Source organism: Jatropha curcas, chromosome 5 (genome assembly GCF_041381405.1).
Source record: "Jatropha curcas cultivar XTBG-Jc1 chromosome 5, XTBG_Jcur_1.0, whole genome shotgun sequence".
In the NCBI taxonomy this organism is placed as follows: domain Eukaryota; kingdom Viridiplantae; phylum Streptophyta; class Magnoliopsida; order Malpighiales; family Euphorbiaceae; genus Jatropha; species Jatropha curcas.
Window position 1 is genome coordinate 16899507 of NC_143155.1, and position 23185 is coordinate 16922691.

At 32.4% G+C, this 23185-nt stretch overlaps 3 protein-coding genes across 4 annotated transcripts; 1 reads left to right on the top strand and 2 right to left on the bottom strand.

Moving 5' to 3' along the window:
• Positions 1 to 380: 380 nt before the first annotated feature.
• On the top strand, positions 381 to 2733 carry NACA2 (nascent polypeptide-associated complex subunit alpha-like protein 2). The gene is made up of 4 exons (XM_012225200.4): positions 381 to 551; positions 635 to 746; positions 1987 to 2105; positions 2191 to 2733. Exons 1-4 carry the CDS (start codon positions 459 to 461, stop codon positions 2539 to 2541), a joined length of 675 nt encoding a protein of 224 aa, XP_012080590.1. The 5' UTR covers positions 381 to 458; the 3' UTR covers positions 2542 to 2733.
• Positions 2734 to 3718: 985 nt separating this feature from the next.
• LOC105640809 (peroxidase 5) lies at positions 3719 to 7389 on the bottom strand. Of its 2 annotated transcripts, XM_012225202.4 has the most exons (5): positions 7119 to 7389; positions 6057 to 6248; positions 5062 to 5227; positions 4056 to 4489; positions 3719 to 3939 (listed from the first exon to the last, which is right to left on the bottom strand). In XM_012225202.4, the coding sequence occupies exons 1-4, from the start codon at positions 7335 to 7337 to the stop codon at positions 4080 to 4082; spliced, it is 987 nt and encodes a 328-aa protein (XP_012080592.1). In that variant the 5' UTR covers positions 7338 to 7389; the 3' UTR covers positions 3719 to 3939; positions 4056 to 4079. The 2 variants fall into 2 exon arrangements, with proteins under 2 accessions (XP_012080592.1, XP_012080591.1); XM_012225201.4 differs by having other exon boundaries at positions 3923 to 4489; positions 7119 to 7388.
• A 4106-nt stretch (positions 7390 to 11495) lies between these two features.
• Positions 11496 to 18862, bottom strand: LOC105640811 (uncharacterized). The gene is made up of 6 exons (XM_089721658.1): positions 18710 to 18862; positions 17846 to 18498; positions 14163 to 15868; positions 12849 to 13019; positions 12564 to 12741; positions 11496 to 12451 (listed from the first exon to the last, which is right to left on the bottom strand). The coding sequence occupies exons 2-6, from the start codon at positions 18462 to 18464 to the stop codon at positions 11712 to 11714; spliced, it is 3414 nt and encodes a 1137-aa protein (XP_089577784.1). The 5' UTR covers positions 18465 to 18498; positions 18710 to 18862; the 3' UTR covers positions 11496 to 11711.
• Between the last annotated feature and the right edge of the window lie 4323 nt (positions 18863 to 23185).

The following is a 23185-nucleotide window of genomic DNA, read 5'->3' on the forward strand; positions in this document are numbered from 1 at the left end:
TTAATATTTTATAACAATTAATATGTTGTCAGTATATTAACCTTATTCTCGATATAAATCATATTCTAACAATAGTATAAAATTTAGACAATATAAGAAAAATATTATAATGAATATTTAATATTATAACAAAAATAAACTAGTATAAACGAGTAAATGACGAGCAATAACAACATGTAAATACATGGCATAAAAAAAGACTAGTTATTATTGTGAAATATAAAGATAAAATAATGTAAGCAATCGATGTTCATAATCCAAAATTTCAAACATAAAAATAGCAGACACTAGAAGTGGGCTTACAATGGGAAAATAAGGCCCAGTTAGGAGAAACCCTTACCTTTTGAAACCCCTACAACAAAGCCAAGCCAACGTAAGAAAGCTTCAAAAACAAGACTTTATCCCTAAAAAACAACCCTCTTACTTGCGATTTATCATTATCCCTAACAAAGGCAGTCATGTCGCCAGGTCCCGTTGTTGAGGCTGAGATTCCGGCCGCCAAGCCTGAAGAAGTCGAGAAGATCTCTTCCACTAATGAGGAGAAGCCTCAGGTCTTTATTGTTCTCTTCTTTACATTCTTCAATTTCTATGTTTCCATAAGCAGTGAATGATTTATTTTATTGTCTGTCTTTAGCACGAAGATGAGCCTGTAGTGGAGGATTTGAAGGAGGATGAAAAGGAAGACGACGAGGACGATGACGATGAGGACGACGACGATGATGAGGAGAAGGAAGATGGGACTCCAGGTTTTTTCTTTTCCCTTTTTTGGGTGATTTGATTTTCCTTTTTTTTTTTTCTATTGATTGTTATGATAAAGCTTGCTTATTTTTTCCCCTCTGTGTCTCTTGTTTTGGAAAATCGTTTATTGTGAATATTGGTTTTCTCTTGCACTTCAGTTTAATGGGTTTTGTATCCATTCTTGTTAGAGTTATGATTTTCCACTACAAGTTCAACACGCTTGGAGATGTTTTTTCTATAACGGTTTTTATTATAATTGGATGATTTTACGAAATATTTGAAAAGTGTTGCATTGGATTTGGAATAAATCCATAGGCAATAATTTAAAAACAAAAATGCACTTGTAAAGTTCTATATTTGTATTTATTATGGAATTCGTCCATGTTCAAAATAGTTAATTTTACTAGCTTGCACTTAAAATTTGTTATCTTTAGTAGATTTTACCTTTTAAAACTAGAGTTTGTGTACTAATTCTATCAATTTTAATAGAATTTTGTAAAAGCAAGTACCAACTACAATACATTGAATTAGAGTTCTAGAATTTTATATTAATGTTTATTCGTACCAAACATGAAAATGTGGATTTGTAAATAAATATCATAAAATTGTATGGAATTCATTGATGTAAACAAGCTCTTAGTACGAATTGGATTTCCATATGATTGGAGGTATGCGTACCAAAAGAATTTTTGTCAGGATGTTATCATCTCAATATTCATTTTCAAAGACAGGACTGTATCACCATTTTATTAGCTAATGCTGCCTTTAAACACATATTTTGTCCTTTTTATCAGTTATGGCAGGAGCTCATTCTTGTTCTTGCATCTGATTTCACGACCTTTAACTTGGTTTATGCTATTTTATATCTGGTCTTGTCATAATTTCACTTGTTTTGTTACTACATGGAACTTTTTTGGCAATGGTTTTGCTAATTGGCGAAATTTGTTTTCTGTTTCTTCTATATTTCGTTTGAATAGTTTCTTTATATATATATATATATATATATATATATATATATATGAGCAAATAATATTTTGATGCATGTCTCATCATATACTTTCCGCGCGGCTTTCTTAGTGTTATGTCTATCTGTTGCAACACATGCTGTTGATTTGTGGCTAGTTTTAAATGTGTTTCTGAGTTTGGTCACATCATGTGTTTCTGTACTTCAGTTTACATTTCATGCATGTCATTTTTGTTTGGAGAGTCCTTTTCTGTTCAAATTATTTACTGAAAAGTAAGATACAGGGGCAAATGGAAGTTCAAAGCAAAGCAGAAGTGAAAAGAAGAGTCGCAAGGCAATGTTGAAGCTGGGGATGAAACCTGTTACTGGTGTTAGCAGGGTTACTATCAAGAGAACCAAAAATGTAAGCTTTTGTCTGATGTTGTTTTCATGTTGTTCATCTGTCTCTATAATACGTCTCAATTTACCAAATTTTCTTGGCCTATCAGATACTATTTTTCATCTCAAAACCAGATGTTTTTAAGAGCCCAAACTCTGAGACATATGTAATTTTTGGAGAAGCTAAGATTGAGGACTTGAGCTCCCAGCTGCAGACACAGGCTGCCCAACAGTTTAGGATGCCAGACATGGCATCTGTGCTTCCAAAGTCTGATATTTCTGGTGCAGCTGCTGCTTCACAGGCAGACGAAGAAGAGGAAGAAGTTGATGAGACTGGAGTTGAGCCTCGAGACATTGAACTAGTTATGACACAAGCAGGAGTGTCAAGGAGCAAGGCAGTTAAGGCTCTCAGGACACACAATGGAGACATTGTTAGTGCTATAATGGAGCTTACTAATTAACTTGGTTCTGGTGGCTCCATGGTTTTTATCTTTTAATCTTGTTTTATGTTAATGAGTTCTTGGAACATTTAATTAATGTAGTCAGATTGGGTCACATATCATCAGGTGGCTAAATTATTGGTTGTTTCTGTCAAACTTGATAATTCTATTGCAATGCAGTTTTTCAGAAAATATCACTTCTGTTTTTTCTTACTTCATTTCACAAAACCGGTATTTGCACTTCTTAGTACTAATTCCAAACTCACTATTATCACTAAAAGGAGAGAGGAACAGCTTGAGAACCAATCTACAGAGCCTAATACAGTTGATGGCAGTTTAGAGAGGTGATGATGATGTACTCAGCAAGGGGAGTGTCAAATTACAGAAATTCTTAGAAATACTTAGATGTAGACTAATTGATTATCTCTTGAGATTTCATGTCTCCTGTTTCTCTCTACTGGTTTCTGCCCATAAGAACTTTTCAACCTTAAAACAATAACAGCAAATCAAGATTACACTTTAAAACCCAAATAACAAAGACAAAAGAAAAGTAAAATTTATATAGAGAAAGAATTGATCCATTTTAACTATTGGAATAATCGATCCTTTTCATCCATTTGAGCCTTTTCATACATATTTATCAACTGTAGTTATTTTTTAATTATGCTGTAATTCTTGCATAAATTCATGTTCAATGACAAAGGCCGGATGTGGCCCTTTCCTTACAATCAAATTTCTTTAGCATTAATCTTTTAGACTTGCACTTGTAAGTAGGGGTGAGTAAATAGTAGGTTTGGTTTAAACCGAACTGATATCAAAAGATAAAACTTGAAGTTTTTTTTTAATAGATCAAATCGAATCAAAATTGCCTTTTGAAACGAATCGAATCATACAGTTCAGTCAATTTTGATCAGTTTTGCCATTATAGTTTAATTTTACGTCCAAATGATGGATTTCTATGAAATTTGACTTGAACCAAATTATAAATTTGGTTCAAACCAAATAATCGATAATTGAACTTCTTTTGATTTAACTGACCGAACCAAACTGAAATTAGTCAATTTAATTTTAAGTTATGTTTCGTAAATTCGCATACCCGCAAGTTCACATACCTCTACTTATAAGTTTTAATCGTAGAATTAATATTCATAATAGTGGTTTAAATAGTAAAACACGTTTGAATCTACCAGATACACAATATCGGAGATTAGATACGTGGAAAAACACTTATAGGAAGGAGTATCTACCAACTCCAAAACCATATTAGTAGTCACATACCCAAACATCGTATGGAGATACTCGAGGGAAAACCCCAAAAAAAAAAAAAAAAGAAAGTCACTTGAAGGTTAGCTCTCAACTCCAAAATATCTTCATCAATCAATCACTTCCACCCCGACGATCGATTCCATATATATTTCACTGCATTAAGATCACAGTTAAACTTACATGCGTCCAGTCTTTTCAATTATTTTACGTTTCTACATAAAAGCAATTAGGATTGGTATAGAGAGAGGAGAGATACTTAATCAATTCACCTGATGTTCAATTAACTTAGCTAGTTAATTAATCACCCTACAATTTGCTCTTATCTCTCCAGCATTACCAGTCAAAACATCAAGCCCGCCCATCTTGACCATGGCTGCAGCAAATTTGGTCTGCCAAAGCAAAGGATTCCGAGCATTTTGACTCACTTGGGTTGCTGTTGCTGGGTTTGTCAAAAGAGTCTGGTCCGAAATGAACAAACCTCTATTTGCTAAGATATCGATGTAATATCCTGCATCTATTGTGCCTGGACTTGAAGGATTCATCGGTACTACCAAGCCATTGTCGGTGCTGCTCTGCGGGCATTGCTGCTTCAACTTGGCTGCGTACATGCCATCTAAACTTGGATCACTACTACTCGTTTGGTTGAAATTGTATAATCTGTTACTGAAGGAAGTGCAGTGTGATCGACCAATCGTATGTCCTCCTGTAGACAATAGTACATTATTATTAGCTCAATTACTTATTCCCCATTTATAATTTAGCTAAAATGAGCATTTGGGTCAATTTTTAAAAGATGTTTCAATCAAAAGACCAATTTGCCCCTTATTTAACCAAGAGAATTACAAAAATAGTGACTTGATTTTCTCTTAGTCAATGGATTCACCTACGAACTAAAGTAATCAAAATAGAGAATTTTAAAAATTAGTTCTTTCGTCATTTCTTTTCCCAGTAAATGGTCAGAATACTCTAGTTTCAACAAAAAGGAAATTATTATTTATTGGTTCGTAAGTGAATCTATTGACTTAAGTATAGACAAGTCAAATCCTGGTTCAAACATATAAACATTTTCACTTATTCACATGATTACTACAGTTATTCCAATAAAAAAAATGAACCAAATTGATTTTGTAGTTGATAGTTCCTATTAAAACTGATCTAAAAGCTTAATTTTAAGCAAATTATATATCGCAATTAAGTTCGGAGGCAAATTAAGCATTATTCGTTCACTATATGGAACCTTAGCAAGTTGATTGAAAATGAAAAGAGTATATGCACCAGAAAGTGTAACCATTTCTGCTTGTGAGAAACCCTTATTAGCAAATAATTGAGTCAACTGATTGACATTAAATGTTGGAGCAGGTAAGTTTGTTGATACGTCTGAGGATAAAGAAATTCTGCCATCTCTTCTTCCTGCAGGAACGTCATAGCCAAGACCTCCACTCTGATAAACAATAATATACTAATTATTAAAAGGTCACAAGTGGTATTAAATAATTAAAAAAGCGAAAAATAATGAAAAATACTTCGGTATGATAGCATTAGTTGGTTGGATTTGGTTTGGATTGGAAATAGTAAAAACTGAATTAATCAAATTTTTTTGTGAAGAAAACCAGTGAACGTACGGTTTAGTTCAATTTAAAATTTCTGCTTTTGTAATTTAGCTAAAAATTGTTGGATTTTAATTGAGCTCAAACCATTGGGATAATCACAACAAAATATTTCGATTTCGACCTAGTTTGGTTTTTTATTTTTCAATAAAAAGACAAAATCAAAATAATCAAAATTCACAATTTTCAAACTCAACCAAATTAAATTTCCGAATTAATGATATCCATTTTTATTTTTCAATCAAAACCAAACATTGCTCTCATTCCCAAGAAGTGTAATCCCGAAGTAGAGTGTAAATATTTTTTACAAGTGTGCTTTCCAGGAATCAACACTAACACCTTACCCTCATTGGTTTTGAGGCGGCGTACTGCCTCAGCAAACAAATTGTCGGTTACACTAAATTTTCCTTAATAAGCCTTTAAGATAGTACTAAATGTAGTTACAAAATATGAATATAAAAATGAAAAAGTTGATGAACAAATATATAGAACGTGAATAAATATTTATGGGAAAAGCTGACAGCCAATCACTGCTTTAAAAAGAATAAAAAAAAATATATATTTTTGGTGAAAGATATTTAAAAAGAAAAAAGGAAACGTTTTAATGAAGTGCGAGAATAGAACAATACTGGAGGCATATTGGAAGGTCGCACAAAGACTTACGAGTTCAATGCTATCTCTAGCTGCAAATGCAAGTATATCAGCACAGGAAACAATTCCTTTACAGACGGCTTCAAGTCTAGACTTTGCATTATCAATAACTTCAAATCCTCTCAGACTTGGATTATTTGCTGGATTGTCTTTCTCTGCTGTGTTTGATGAACTGGAGTCTATAAGAACTGATCCATCACAACCCTACATGCATAGTAATTTAGTAAATGTAAGTCCAACTTTAACAATGGCAATGGAATATTTGTTTCATTATGAATAAGAATAATTTTAATTTTTGATTTTCATTTGAAGTTTTAAAAATGTGAAATCACTACATATCCAAGTAATTTGAATATTTTTATTTTCAAATGGGAATGTGATACTAATAGGTTGTGCAAAACCACAGACCAAATCGAACTGAAAACCGAACTGAAATGAGTATTCAAGGGAGGTTCGGTTTGTCAGGTTAATCGATTTTGAACCAAAGTTGATGTTTGGCTTGAGTCAATTTCATAGAAATTCATTATTTGGGTTTGAAACCGAACTGACATGGCAAACATTGACTAAAGCCAATCGAATTGACTGATTTGATTCAAATCCATTCAATTGAAATGCCCATATCAATTTGGTTTGCTGTCTAAAAACTTCAGTTTGCATTTTTCTGATCTTGTTTCGATTAGGTTATCAATTACTAATTATATGCAAATCAAAAAATATAAATAAAAAAAAATCAACAAATCATCATGAGATAATAGTGAGGTTGTTGAGCTCGAGCTAGGCTTATATATAATTCATAGTTAAAAAGGCAACAAAAAAATAAATTATGGGATTGAACTTGAATTTAAGCTCGGCTTGTTCAACTTATAAATGATTAGAATGAACTTTTTCTAAGCTGAGCCTCGAATATCTTATTGATAGCTCTACTCGTTTATAGCTAGCAGAATCATAGTAAAGAATATTAATAAGCGTTTACTTCTTTCTTTTTTCAAATTTTCTTATACCATTCAAGAAAAAGAAAAGAAATACAGTAACAGAAAAGTTAAAAAGAAAAGAGACATCTTCTTTGCCACTTACTCTAACAAAGCAATCATGAAAGTGCATTCTTAGAAGAGCAGCAGGCACTCCTTTATCCTTAGAAAAACCATCCCTAACAGCATCTTTGACAATGAACTCAGCAACACTACATGAACTGCTATAATACCCAACTTGAAGTTGACAATTTCTAACACCAAATTGACAAAACAAAATAAGAAGTGTGATTGTACATAGTTGAGCTTTCGTTAGCCTATCCATTTTCACTCACACTTCTATCCACTTTGATATATCAAACTTTTTGTGCATGACTGTATCTATTTATAAGGGAGGATGTGTAATAAATTATTGATATCTACATGCTACCATTCGAATATCTTAAGCAATTTAGGCTATATATTTAGAGATTTCTTTAATTATATTATATTCTATTACGGTTCACTAAGTATATAGCCTTAGTTAGGATAAGCTTTTTTTTTTTTTTTGAAAGGTAAGATAAGCATTTCGTTAATAGTAATTTTTAACTCTTTCAAATTAATAATAAGTTGAATTAATTTAATTTGATTATTCGTTTATCATTGAACTAACCAATTAATTATTAATTTCACTTAACATTTTCAAAGTTGTTCAAATATCCAACCAATAATTAAATATGTATATTTTTATAGTTCATAACTAAATTTCACTTAGTAATAAAATAATCAATTTTTATCAATTGGGTTTGAATCGGATTTAAGTTGTGTTCCACAATAGATTTTTAGGTAGATTTTAGTATTTCTATTTGTTATAAGATTTGGTAATCTAGCGTTTGAATTAACTTTTAGATGTTTTTTAAGATCTTATGAAATACTATTAAAATATCTATTAGATATTCAAACGGGTAAATATTACCGAAACAATTAATAATTATTAGAACAACTTATTTTAGTGGCTTGTGAGAAGGCAGGCAGGCAGTGGGCTGGAATGTCGTTGGACACGTCATTTTCTTATATAATATTTTAGCATATAATTTGGTTGTGAGTGGATGTAGTTGAACATTATGCACATATAGGTGTATTCAGAAAGGGAAAGAAAAGACAAAAGGAGTCGGTTTCAGAAGAAAATGGATTTGTTTACCGTTTCAATTATAATATAATATAATATTCCACCAACAGCATTTACTCCAAAAACAGACAAAAAATCATCCATCTTAGTTGACTTAATTGTGACAAAATTCAAGCAAAGTGGTTAAAGATTAGTATTTATAAATTGATATGCAATTTATAATAAAAACCAAGTGGATACAATTAATACCATTTTTTTTCTTAATTAATTTTCGTTTGACTGTTGTTATATCAATAGTAAGGATGGTGGTGCCTTGCTAATCGACTCATCTTATGGGACTAAATAAAACTGTGGAGGTATATAGTAGGGATAGCCATCCTTTTGGTAGGACTGTAAGTGGGTCGGGTTAGATTAAATTGAGTGATTTAAAGTACATGACCCATATGTACGGGTCAATGAATTTTTTGACCCAACTAAACCCATTAAATGAGTGAATCCGCGGGTTATAAACGAATTGGATTAGATATGAGTTCAACGTAAACCCGTGAATCAAATAAATGATAATAATAAAATTATTTTTAAATAAAATACAACTCTTCAAGAAAATTAGTAAAAAAATTAAATATACTTAAAATCTTAATTATACAATAATTTTCACAAACTACAAATATATTTCAATGACAATATTAAAATTAAATTTCTTAACATGTTCATTATCATCATCATAATCATAATCAATATTGAAAAATTAAATTTCCTAATAAAAAAGACTAGTAAAATTAAAAATACTTAGTAACATATTTATATAACGTGTTTAATTTAAACTACAATATACTCCAAAAGTAAAGGTAACATGTACTAAATATGTAAATAATTTAGTATTTATATTCAAAAATTGCAAATCAAATCAAATCAACTAAATAATTCATAATTTATTTATGGATTGGGTTGGGTCTATGGGTTTATCTAATGAATTTGTAACCTAACTCAACTCGTAAATTATAAAGATGATCCGTCCAATCCAACCTATTATATCTTCAAATCTGCCGGGTTGAATTGGGTTGGGTAGGTCGCTCTGGTTAGATCGGGTTATAACGGATAATTAGATAACGTATAAATTATTTAAAGAGTTTTTCTAGCTAACTACTTTGAATATCTATCAATTTTTTTAAGTTCATTTTTTAATTTTTTATTAGCATTTCTTATAAGATTAACCAACTTTGTGCTATTTTAATTAAAGTAAGTTTGTTCTATATTTTTTGGTATTAATCACAAGTATCTCAATCCATTGGGTATGATCAAATTTTGCTTACAGAGTATTTCATCCATCCATAAGGATCAAAACTTTGACTTCACTTAAAAGATAATAGTATTGAATTACTCATCTCCATACTCGTCAGTAGATTGTTCTATATTTGGCCTTCTGGGGAAGGGATTTTGTCCTTTCTGGACTATATGTATTTGAATTTGATCATTGAAATCCTAATATATATATATATATATATATATTAAATAGAAGGAATGAATTATAAATGGTTGCCAAGTGAAGTTGTCTCATTGAGAAATTTATGTGCAGATAAATTGTCTAAAACATGAATTTTATTTTGGCCAAATTATCATAAATTAATTACTAAACATACTACTTTGCTTTATTGTGGACTATTGAATTAAAGTAATTAAATATTTATTTTTAATAAGACTTAAAACAAAAAAAAAAATCCTTCGTTTTAAATCTACAATTAAAAAGTTCATCTTACATATATTGAGAGAAGCCTTCGACTAGGGAAACTGTTGGTTAAGTCTAATACATGGCCAAAATTATACTGATTTATTTCACTTTATGTCAACTTAATGGAAAAAGTGCAGAAACTTGGATGGAAGAGCATAGTAGTTTAATGGAGGAAACATACAAGGAAAAAGGCGGTATATTTCTGAAAATGAGGGTACATTAATTATTTTTATAATTACATAGAGAAAAAATCGTAATTTTTCCAAAAATAACTGCTACTCACAATCACCCTGAAGAAGTACTAGTTACCATCACAATAGAGAATGATCTATTCATTTATATATATATTATTTTTTTAATTAAATAATTTGTTCATTGTTATAATAAATTTATTAAGAGCGGAAAAGGATATTAAGCTTTTTTTTGAATTAACCTTTATGGATAATTAAAGGGTTAAACAATCACTTTAAAGAGTGACCGCAGAGATTGTTATTGGAAAAGAGGAAAAAAAAAAAAAAAAAGCAATAAACATCTCTACAGCTGAAGTACAATATTCTATCTATAGAAATCGGAAATCGGCACTCGAAGACTGTGTTCAACTTGCTTATTAAATGGTTTTTAACGCTAAATGTTATTTTTTATAGTGTTCAGTTTTTAACGTTAAATGTTATTTTTTATAGTGTTCGGTAGCATAACATTTGAAATAACTTTAAAAATTGAAATAACGTTTTATAAAAAGTTAACCCATATAATATTTAATTTTTAGCATTTTATGAAAAGCTACTAAAACAGTAACAGATAAAAGCTACTAAGAGAACTAACAACTACTTATAAAAGTTAATCTATATAATGTTTAACTTTTAACATTTTAGGAAAAGTTACTAAAATGAAAAGTTACTATACAGATAAGAGTTAAACGCTATTAAAACAGCTAATAGCTACTAAGGGTCTGTTTAGCAATATTAGCTGTTTTAGTAATGGTTTACTATTAGCTGTTTAAATAGTGGTTGAAAGAGAAAGTGTTAATAAAAAATAGCTGTTTAGTTGACAATAAATTTAAAATGACAAAAAATGATATTGAAATATTCACATAGAATTTTCAATTAAATTCATTATAAAAAAATGATCTCACCATATCTAAATTTTCAAAATTTTCAAAAATTTAAGGGAGCAAATATTGAAAAGTTCACTATTTTATAAATAAAATGAGAAATTTTTAATATTTTAGGGGATCAACATTTTTAATTTTTAATATTTGTATGAGTTTAAATACAAATATATAAACAATTTTTTTTTTCTTTTACTATCAACTATAAGTAAGCCACTCATAAAGATAATAAAAGACAAGAATTTTATATTAATTAAGGATAAAGTTGTAAAAAAATTTAGTAAAAAGAGTGAATGGTCAAATAACATTTTAGAAAGCACTCCATAGACCTCTGACAAAACACTCCATAGACCTCTGACAGTTACTCTATATATCAAGTTACCGAACACAATAATTTAGAGAAATAGTGTTTTGATTAGTTCAAAACACTAAAGATTACTAGCGCTACCTAAAACAGCTAAACGCTATTAAAATAACTAACTGTTATCAAAATAGCTAATTTTACCAACCAGACCCCAAATTTGAAGAAAGAAAAGAGTGAAGAAAGAGACCGAGCCTAAGCCCTTTTGTCCACATTTGGAACATATATATTTACATATTTAACCATATATATGTAGGAAGCTTTTTACATGTTCAACACTCTCAAAGCAAGTAAAAAATGGATGTCCAGTCAAACAATATATACATGTTATTTAGTAACAGTAAAGATACCATCATCAACCATTTGAGGAGTGTCAAGGATGTAATTCAGGGTTCAACAGTTCTGCACTGCAAGCTCCTCGAACAATACATGCTCCCAATCTGAAGAGCCATCATGAAACTGATCCCCTGGCCTATTGTTCATTGGATCATCCTTCACAAATAGACGGAATTCCTTGACAGTCAATTTGTCTTCGGTAGAGTAACCAGCATGATTTTCTGACACGGATTCCATATTTACATTCAGAATTCTGTCCTCTGATTCATGTTCACACATTGGCCAATGCCTTCGCAAACCTGCATATCCAAGATCATTAGTTGCTCTCTGATGCTCTTCTTTATCCACGGAATTCACGTTTTCAACCCGGCTTTTGAGGATCTGGAATCTTGCCATAACAGAATCTTCAAAATCATCTACCTGGCTGGTACTTAACTTGGGGGAATCCTGGATGGATAAGTCAGGCTTTTGGCTATCTTTCTCTTCACAAGCTAATTTGTCGATGTTGTTCAGATTCAAAGAAATTTTGGAACTAGGCAACAATGTAAAATCAATAGTTTTGTCCACGCCTGAAGTATTTAAAGTATTAGAGCTCTCAGCTTGGCATTTTAAGATATGATATCGGGCAGCAACTTCATCTTCATGTTTGGTCATGCTTTTGATAGATGACTCCGGGATGGAAGTACCTGTTTGAGGGCTACCCTTAGTATCAGATGCCAGCATCTTATTCATGCCTGGTTCAGTTGAAACCTTAGACCTTGATAATTTCTCCATAAATGCAGTATATTCTTGTAAACCTGGAGAACCAGAACAATTTTTTTAAAAAAAAAAAAAAAAAAAATGAAAGAAATTTGGCCCAACACTTTTTGAATGAACAAAAACAGCGAGGACCTTCAGATAAAGCCTTACCAGTAACTTTTTGTGAGTCACATTTTTCCATCTCACTCTTCATTCGTTGATAGCGAGCCATACAGCCAGCAGAACACAGTAAAGCTTCTGCCTCAAGCCACAGATTCTTGTACAAAATAACTTGTGGATCTGTTTCTTCCTCAACATGAAAACTCTCCTTGAGGGCCTTCCTTATAGCCTGCAAATCTCAACTCACAGTGAAGAGCCTCATTTTTTTTTGCGTCTTCTATATGGAAAAAGTAATTCCAAGACTGATTTGTCTTAAAATAAAAGCAAAAAGAATACCTGGGTCATGTTATCATCTATTGATATGTCCGCAGCAGCCCTTAAAGAACCAAAATTGGGCAATTTCTCATCATTCTTATCAGGAACTGTATTTAGCTCATTGTCCTGGACATGCTGACGCTTGAACTGGGCTTCAGAATTAGGAGGATCAATCAAAGACGCATTCATATCCTGACCAATTCATCATTAATCTTAGAGATAAAATATTTGGATAATCTCAAGCAAGGTTTATGAGAGAATATGATCATTTCAGGGAGAATGCCTAAAAAATGGACAATATCATTCAGTGTGAAAAAAAGAATAAAAAAAATATGGAACAGGATCATTTAATGATCTTGCCATTATCACAATTTGTGGACACAACTCACATCATCAACCAAAGATAATGTAAAAGTTTTTATCACATTCAATGAATCTTACACTTCAGAGGCTGCCATCTTGTTTCAAACCATTCTGCGGTCAAGTTAGCTTGTGTATTAATCATCAATTTTATGCTTTTTTCTTGTTTAACAGATATAATCCCAGAATGTGTTTTTTTTTTTTTTTTTTTTTTTCTTGTTTCTTTTTTTTTTAAAAAAAGAAACAAGAAAAAAAAAAAAAAAAAAAAAAAAAAAAGAAAAGAAGCATAAGCATATCTAGCTTTGTGGCTTAAAAAGGAGTGAATAGCAAAAACAAGTGGTACTAAAATAGGCACTTCGATAAGGAACTAGTTTTAAAATGGCTATATAAAGGAGGCTCATACTTCTAATGTTAATGTTATGCAACTGTTTTGTCATCTAGCACACTCTCTCATTATTACTACATATGTGAAAAAATAAATAAGCCAATAGATTATGTAAAAGTTATTATCACGTTCAATGAATCTTACACATCAGAGGCTTCAATCTTGTTTCAAAATATTCTGCTGTCAAGTAAGCTTGTGTATTAATCATCAATTTTATACTTTTTTCTTGTTTAATAAATATATTCCCAGTATATATTTAAATGAGCAGAAGCGTATCTCGTTTGGTGGCTTAAAAAGGAGAAAATAGCAAAAACAAGATGTACTGAAATAGGCACTTTCATAAGGAACTAGTTTTAAAATGACTCTAAAGGAGGTCAAACTTCTAATGTTATGTTATGCAATTGTTCTGTTATCTAGCTCTCTCCTTTTCTTATTATTATTACATATTTGATAAAATAAATGAGCCAATCACTAAGCCTTCAATTTCCTCCTCTTACAAAATAGAGCTTCTCCCCTATTTACCAACAAAGAATGTTGTGGCAGTGAGTTCTAACACTAATAAGATGGGTTTCAATAGAGAAATGACATACCTTCTGAAGCTTAGCTGACTTTCCATGAAGTTGAGAACTGGCTTTCTGAGGAATAACTGACTCTTGTAGTGAAGTCATTGTCTCCACATTCTTCAGCATACACAAATCAAGATTACTGATCACACCTTTAAGGACCCCATAATCATCTTCATTCAATTCACAAGCATCATGTGAAAAATGAAATAGAAGTAATTCTGACAGATTCTGCATCGTATCAAGCAATGTTCTGACATTCATCGTCCGTGTTGATTCTTCTCCATGTGATTTAGAGAGCTTAGTAGGAACATCATCTGCAAAAGGTGGGGAATGTAACACATGCTCTATGGCATCAAATGGAACATGAGATGAACAATCATCAGGGTTGTCATTCATTTCCATCTCAATGTCAATGCCAAACCCTGGTGCACAATTTTTTCCAGATGTCCATTTGGCATCTTCACAACTGTGTTCCTCATTTTGGTGAGGTCTATGATCAGAATTATCAGTTGATTTGATGTTAGCGCCAAAACCTGGTGCACAATTTTTTCCAGATGTCCATTTGGCACCTTCACAACTTTGTTGCTCGTTTTTATGAGGTTTGTGATCAGAATTATCAGTTGATTTGTTAGACACAGCATCATCAGAAATTTGAACCCCTTCGAAACAACTAGAGTTTGTATATTGGGGTCCTGATTTCGCAGCATCAACAATTTCTTCTCTAGGAAACACATTAGCAACCAAAGGCCTTCTTAGAGAAGAAGTTGAATGATTTCCTAAACTCCAAGCATCATGGTGTACTGAGTTTTTGCTTGTTTTTTCAGGGAAGCTCTTTACAGCATCATTGGCACTAAAAGTGAAAATTTGATGGCTTTGAAGATTTGAGCCACTACAAGCTTCTAGCTTTTTCATATTCTGTGGAGTGACGGCCTCAGAAACTTCAAACTGAGAAAATTGAGAAACTGGAGCCCCCTTCCAGCAAGGAGAGTCCACAGCAGGGGTGTAATTATCTAAATTCTCAGAATGATTTTTTACAGAATTGATGGCTTCATTTTTATCAACTACCAAATTGAAACCATCTAGACTTCTATGAGGAGCTTGAATTCCAGGTTTTCCCTTTGCAAAATTATTCAAAGCATCTGCAGAAGCATCCCCACTACTTGATTGCTCTTCATTTTTTGCCGAGGAAAATTCAGCAGCAACCTGATCATTTTGTTGAAGATGGAAGCTGACTTGGCTGGCATCAAAGTAAACATACCCTTTGGAGCTCATAAATGGATGAGGCTCCTTTACAACAGAGGAATCTTTGCTAGCAAAATCTTTATCATCTTCATCATTTCCGGGGTTCATATTTCTAGGTGAACTTGTATCTGGTGGTCTAATGACAACAGCAGGGGAAGAAGAGTTTACGATTGTTGCAAAATCACTTGGACTTGCATCATGCTTTCTGAAGCATTTTTCATATGAAGCACCGAATGGCATTTGATGGTTCCAGGAATTGACAGCTTTTATGGCTGGTGCCTGAGAACAGTTTTCTGGAACTAGCAAAGTAGATGTTGAGCTTGAAGTTTTAGAATACTCAGTAGGTAAGAATTTGGGATTTTCACCCAGGAAGGGCTTGTAATCTAACTTTTCTATTACTACAGTTTCAGCATGGTTGTCCCCGCCAATTGTATCAATGCTATGGGAAGCTTCTTCATATTTACTCATGCTGTCAGATGCATATAACCCTGAAAAAATAATACAAAGAAAATGCCCACTGACAAATAAGTCTCCTGAACTAGACATATATATACACACAATATACTTCCCAGAAGATACCAACAATGTAGATAAAAAAAAAAGGTTTGTACAGTAATGGGTTACAGAAACATGGTTAACTAGGATTCTAGCATCTTTTAATTATTAATGACTCTTTAATCAACTCCAAGCAGATGCAAGTGCAATTTTATGCAGTTTACCAGAAATGGCAGCATCACTATTTGCAATCTAGATAACGCAATCCAGTCTATGGATTACTAATAATTTGTAACATGAAAAATTGTGCCAAGACACAAAGAACCATGGGTAGAAAATAAAATATATCAGAGACAGATATTGATATTTCCATTACCATTATGCTGCAAAATCTGGGATTTTAATAATTTTTTATATTATTAGAATAGTCAACATAGTACTGTTGAGAAAGAAAGAAAGAAGAATACACCATGGATGACAAGGAATCCTCCTACATAACTCAATAGACAACTACATACAAGAACATAAATATAAAAAAAACTAAACAAATAATACCCAATTGGGTACCAGTCAAAAGGAACCCCTTGAAAGCCTCACATTGAAAATAAAAACAACACCATGTACCACAACAAACTTACTCTAATTTGTTAAACATATGTGCACTTCTATTTTTCCAAAGACTTTATAAAACCAAAATGCTAAAAAGACCTTACCTTTACATGCTAAATAGATGATTTTAAGTTGCCAAGTCACCTCAAAATGTAGAAAAAAGTGAATAGACTAACCAAATTCTTATACATACTCCATTGATCAGGAGACAAAGCCTCATTTTTAGGCCTCCTTTCTTAAATTCATTAGTATTCACCTTGTGGAGAATTGTTGGTCAAAGAAAAGACCTTAAGTTGTGTGCATTTATGGCTTCCTGAATTATATAAAAACTAATTTCATATACTAAGAGGATATTAGAAAACATGGTTATTCTTGTTTATTTCCAATATATGACATTTTTCATATATTTCCTTACATATGTAAAACTAAAAGTATTTTATATTATGGATAAGTGTTTTTTATACATTATGGACTGATTTATAGACTATAGAAACATGATTTAATAGAATAAATCAAAAGAAGAGTGATCAAACAAAAGCAAATAAAGTAAAATATAAACAAACAACACAATCCAATTTATTTTTTCTTAGAAGAGTATTACCAAGTACCATGCTTTTGTCGTCTCATTGAGCTTTCTGGAACATTCACTCATTACCTTTAGCTGCAATGTTAAGGATATTCTCCAAAATACAAAGTTCACTACATCCCAGAAGCCCCAAAATATATCCAAACAAGATTTGACTAATACATATGTTTATATACCACATGAGCAGCCAAACTCTCCTACATAATTTCTCTTGGATTACTTTTATTCCAGTGTATTCTTAAGAACCACAAACAACAAAATGAAATTAAGAAGTTATATGAAAAAGAAAGAAAAGAAAAAGGAAGTTGAAAGTTGTTACAATTCATTGGCCTGCGAGTGAAAAAAAAAAGTTACAGAAAGCTCCACATGATATTTTTTGGGAACTAGGCTGCAACATGATCAAATGGTAAGCAATGCTGTAATTAAACATGAATTTCTGCCAAGTGCAAAAATATATACATGACAAAAGACTAGCATTCATAATAATTTGCAATTGCAAGTAAAGAATAATTATCACTCCAAGGCCTACAAGGATAAATGAAAAGTAATTAAATAAAATAAATTGAACATCACAAAGATAATAACATTACAGATGAAACACAAGATCATAGATACGATATAAATAAAACTGCCTACCTATTGCACAAGAAACACAAGAAGATTATAGATAGATTCAAAATGCATGAAGTCATAATCGCTAAAATTGTAATTCAGAGCACAATAATAACAAAAAATTCTGAGCACAATAATAACAAAAATAATGAGGCAAGAATACCTTGATCGATAAAATTCTCATTTGAGGAAAAACTCCTTTCAAGCTGCACCTGTTCACTCTGCTGCCAATCCACAAGTCCCTCCCACAAGCCGCTCCACTGGGCCAAATGCTCCATACCAGACAAACTTTGGATGTAATCATCATTAGAAGAACCATTGGGTGTTGCAACATGAGTAGTAGACAATAAATCATAACCAGAATGGTGGGAGACTCCCAAGGAACCATCACTTCCAATTGCAGGAGAAACATAGGAAGGATAATATGGTTTGACTTCAAGAAGATTAGTTGAGGCAGAAACTGAAACACAAGGGTTCAAAGGAGGCACATGGGCAGTGGAAGAAGAATATCCATATGCATTTGATGAAGGCACAGAATCAAATTCAGAGTTTGAAATGGAAAAGTAATCAAGCCTAGAACTAGGAGGGTGAGCACCAACCCAATTATGCAAAGAGGAATTGAAGGTAACAGCATAAGTTGGTTCAGTCAAATCAACAAGAGGGTTAGACCCCGATTTTGGTACAGACCGATCAACAGTAAAAGGAGGAGCTAAAGCCGATAAATTTGAAGAGGAAGGTGAAGATGCTCCTCCATAACCATAATAACCTTGACCCATCATCATCTCATCAATTTAAAGTAACAATGAATTGAGCCAACTGATCAAAATCCATAAACATCCATATCAAATTAAATTTCACTTTTAAACAAATAAAAAAGAAGATTAAAAACCAGAAGATATTATTTAAAGAAATACCAATAACAATAACACCGATCATAATGTGCAAAGATAACAATTAATACACAAAAATAATACTTTAGATCGAACGAGAAAGTTAAAAGAAGAAATAATCAGGGAAGGGTTCTTACCGAAAGAAGACTGACAGCAAAAGGCCGGCGAGAAAGGGAGAAGGGGGAGAGAGAGAGAGCTCTGTGACGTATCTATCTTCTCCTTTCAGAGGAAGAGGAAGGACGTGTTAAACAAGCCACTCCGTTAAATTGGTCTCACTTGTGTGATATAGTCTGCAGAACCGAACCCATTCAACTAAAAATAAAATAAATGTACAAAATTACAGAATAACCCATTTCAATAGTAATTAATTTTTTCTTCCTCTCCAATCCAGTTAACATCTTCAGTGAAAAAAATAGTTAAACAGGCAGTCTTTTTGTGATTTTCTCGTAAAACTGTTATAAAATAATGAAAAAAATACAGTGTGATCTCTACGATTTAGAAATACAACTAGTTCAAGGCAGTCTTTTTTAAAATATATCAATTTTTTCTATGTTTTGCTTCTGTTACACTACTAAGTCATTTTGTCTAATTTTTATACCTTTTCCGTTAAGTCAACAACAAATACAGAAGTCAAATGAGTAATACTAAAATATTATTTGAAATAAATTACAGTACGGTCTCTATAATTTAAAAAATACAACTAGTCCGTCCATGTATTTTTAAAAATAGTATTTTCATTATTTCATAATGTACTTAACAGGAAAAAATACAAAAATTAAACAGAAGGACCTTATAATATGACGGAAGTAAACTATAAGGATATTTTAGTCTATTTTACAAAAGACAATGATGGATTAATTATATTTCGCAAACCACAAGGATCTTATTATATTTTTCCCTAAAATGATAGTTAATTTTTATAAGAGCCTAATTTTATTATTCGTATTCATTCATTTGTTTGTATAATGGGAGGAATGCTGGTCGTTTTAATAGTTGTTAGCTGGTTTTAATAAATATTAGCGGTTAGATATTATCTATTAGTTGTTTATAAAGTAGTTTAAAGCGAAAGTGTTCAGTGTAAATAATTGTTTGATTAGCTATTAAATTTAAAATGACAAAAAAAGATATTGACTTTGGACCTGTTCCGCAATTGTAGCTGCAATATTGACATTAGTGTTACAAGTTAGCTGTTATGTTCCCAAGACCAGGATCTTATCAAAGATGAGTCACTGGAAAATCTAGTTCTACGATCTACTTCTTATTACAATTCTTTGAGTGACCTATTGTGAATTATGTTAAAACTTGTCAAAGGGAGCTTGACACCTTTGGATCTCGTTAGAGAGAACTCCGATCTCATGTTTGGAAAATATTCTAAATTATTTTATTAATAGCAATAATACCTCTTTAATTGAGCTTACAATAATAAATTAGGAAATTATAAAAATAGGAAGTTTTAATCTATGTAGGAATAAACTAACTTGCAGTGATCTTATACTAATTATGAATCTATGTTTTTTTGAATCTTATTTAAGCTAATAATCGAACTAATTCTAAGGATCATGTACTAATTAGGAATCCATGTTCTATTGAATCTTATTTAAGTTAATAATCTAATTGATTAATTTTCATAATTTCCACATCTGCCATAACGTCCATAACATTACTCCCTCTAAAAAGACGAGCTTGTCCTTAAGTGGGTTTTGTCTCATGTTCTTGAATGGATGAGTTTGGTGTACTATCAAATTCCAACTAAAATAGCCTCTTACATTGGTGTCCTGGAACAAACAGATCATCACAATTGTAACATAATCCCTTGGCTCGTCTTTCCTTTATTTTTGTCTTTGTTAATTTTTTAATAAAGGGAGAGAAGCATTGGATTGTGTAGGAATTGCGTTGCCCTTGGTGGTGGAAGGAGAGGTGGTACATGGTGGTGGGGCACTATAGGCAGCTGTTGCTTCTTTTCAAAAGCCCTGGCCAAGTTCATTGCATGCATAAGGGTGGCTAGAGATTGCATCTCAACCTCTAATCAAATAGAGTCAAGTAGACTAGCTGTGAATAAATCCACTTGTTGATCATAATGCACCTCATTTGCGTGAGCTGATAGCCCCTGAAACTGACGCTGATACCCCTCTACTATCCTTGTTTGTCTTAAATTAACTAAAGTCCCCAAGCGGATTGCTTTGCAAGGGTGGCCCAAATATGAGAGTATAATATTTTGTAAACTTGTTCCACATGAGATTAGTTTCTTCTTGCTACAATTTATAATACCATAGTTGGGCTTCTCCAAACATGTGGAAGGCGGCTAGGATGACTTGGTCATTTTACTGTAGTCTGTTGATTAGCAAAAAACTGCTCACATCTTTGCAACCAAATTTAGGGGTCACTATTGCCATCATATGTAGGAAAATCGAGCTTAGTATAACGCGACATAGTTCCGTTGCTATTGATGCCACCGGTAGTTTCGTTATACTCCGTTCATGGTTGCTGCCTATACTCCACTTGGCTTGTCTAACCTAAATTGTTGTGCCCCACATCTGTTTCCTCAATTGGCCCTTTGCCACGCAGTTTCCAACGGCTAAGATAATTATTGAAGCTGTGCATTCGTTCTTATTTCCGATTTTGCCACCAAATTTCTCGCGCAATCCTTAATCGCCCATGGTGTTTGGCTCTGATACCAAATTCTTATGTTTTCGAAACCAGGATCTTATCATAGGACAATTCACTGGAAAATCTGTTCCAGAATCTGCTTCTTATTACAATTCTTTGAGCAACCTATTGTGAATTATGTTCAAACTCATCAAAGGGAGCTTGACACTTTTGGATCTCATTAGAGAGAGCTCCAATCTCATGTTTGGAAAATATTCTAACTAATTTTATTAATGATAATAATACCTCTTTAAATAGTGGTTACAATGATAAATTAGGAAATTATAAATAGGAAGTTTAGTCTATTCAGGAATAAACTAACTAAAAGGGATCCTATACTAATTAGGAATCTATGTTTTATTGAATCCTATTTAAGCTAATAATCCAACTAATTCTAAGGATCCTATTCTAATTAGGAATCCATTTTTTATTGAATCTTATTTAAGCTAATAATCTAATTACTTAATTTCATAATTTCCACATCTGCCATAACGTCCATAACATTAGCTGTTAGGTATGAACAAATATTGCTACAGTGGGGAACAAGTCAAAAACAACTGATGATATAAGCGTCATAAAAAATTTATAAAATGCTAAACGCTAGGGAGACTAACGTTTCATAATGATACGGATCAAGGAAGCAAGGTGAAGGATCCTCTAGCTCTACCCGTGGGACCAATCACAAGAGCTGTAACACCCCTTCCCGGTCCACCCGTAAACCCGAATGAACCGGACCGAGACGCTACAAACTGGTTGACTGTATGGCCTGACATGCTGAAATCATAATATGTATTGAATATAATAGCATGCTGATGTTGTATACAAAAATAATGTAGTTTATATTTACAAGACATGATACTAGTTTACAAGATGAAATGGGCCCAACTGTGTGCCCTGTACATGCCATAAAAAGGGTAGACAAAAATACACATCCAAATGAGTAGCTACCCTGAAGACTGAGTCTTCTACAGATGAACTGCAGCAGTTGTAAGCTGACTCTCTACGGTCCAATCTCAAAACCTGCGAGTTAAACAGGTAACTCGCTGAGCAATAAAGCTCAGTGGATATCTCAACAGATAAGAAACAATTAAGCACATACATGTATAGAAAGAACCATGTAAACACATATGGCACATATAAGCACACACATCATGATACTTTCATGATACCTTGATTATCCTTTGTACTGTTTATAATACTGTATAATTCATGAAATGTTATGTCAAGATATCTGTATGGCTCCATAAGGTTATAGTGAAACCGAAGTGATAAGAAAAACTGTATGAAACTGGATGAATACTGTATGCTTGGCTGCTATGGCCCATATATAATCATATCCACTCAACGGCCTGTAGCCGGAGTATCAAACTGTATGAGGTGCAGATCTGCTATCCTATTTCGCGACATAGCCTTATCTACATGGTTTCTACCTAACCTCAATGGAGCATAATGTTGGTATTGTAAATAATATAACAAAACATCATATTAATAGTTCATAACTTCATAATTCATAATGTTTATTTGATTTCACATCATTTGCATGCTTGAATGTTGTTTTGATACATGTTCTAATGTTGTATTTGATGTTAAAATGATTGGAGGCATATAAGTGAAGCAAAGGAATACAATTGCATTGAAAAAGAAGTCCAAAAATGCATGAAAACACAAGTCGCGAGCGCGCCTTGCAAGGTCGCGAGCGCGTAATGCACCAAATGGGGTCAAAATCAAGATGAAGTTACTGGTAAAATTTCCAGCAAAACCTGTTTCAACATAACTCACTATTTACTTCATTTATTCAATACTTCCCCTGTTTTCCCCTGTTTTCTCACCATTACCAGTCCTCCCACTCAACATAAAGCAAGATTGTCTCAATAGCAACACACCACACAAATCTCATACAAAGAAAATGAAAAATAACAAGAGATATCAAACCTTTACTCCAAAAGCTTGAGCTCCTCTTTAACTTC

What these genes read in the sequence shown, in the direction of transcription:
- NACA2 (XM_012225200.4), top strand. Translation starts at nt 459, where the DNA reads ATGTCGCCAGGTCCCGTTGTTGAGGCTGAGATTCCGGCCGCCAAGCCT. An exon ending in GAAGGAAGATGGGACTCCAG is followed by an intron (nt 747 to 1,986) that starts GTTTTTTCTTTT and finishes AGTAAGATACAG; the next exon opens with GGGCAAATGGAAGTTCAAAG. An exon ending in CTATCAAGAGAACCAAAAAT is followed by an intron (nt 2,106 to 2,190) that starts GTAAGCTTTTGT and finishes TTGGCCTATCAG; the next exon opens with ATACTATTTTTCATCTCAAA.
- LOC105640809 (XM_012225202.4), bottom strand. Translation starts at nt 7,337, where the DNA reads ATGGATAGGCTAACGAAAGCTCAACTATGTACAATCACACTTCTTATT. An exon ending in CTAGAGATAGCATTGAACTC is followed by an intron (nt 5,228 to 6,056) that starts GTAAGTCTTTGT and finishes ATTGTTTATCAG; the next exon opens with AGTGGAGGTCTTGGCTATGA. An exon ending in AGAAATGGTTACACTTTCTG is followed by an intron (nt 4,490 to 5,061) that starts GTGCATATACTC and finishes TATTGTCTACAG; the next exon opens with GAGGACATACGATTGGTCGA.
- LOC105640811 (XM_089721658.1), bottom strand. Translation starts at nt 18,464, where the DNA reads ATGATGATGGGTCAAGGTTATTATGGTTATGGAGGAGCATCTTCACCT. An exon ending in TGAGAATTTTATCGATCAAG is followed by an intron (nt 15,869 to 17,845) that starts GTATTCTTGCCT and finishes TTATTTTTTCAG; the next exon opens with GGTTATATGCATCTGACAGC. An exon ending in TGACTCACAAAAAGTTACTG is followed by an intron (nt 12,452 to 12,563) that starts GTAAGGCTTTAT and finishes CTGGTTCTCCAG; the next exon opens with GTTTACAAGAATATACTGCA.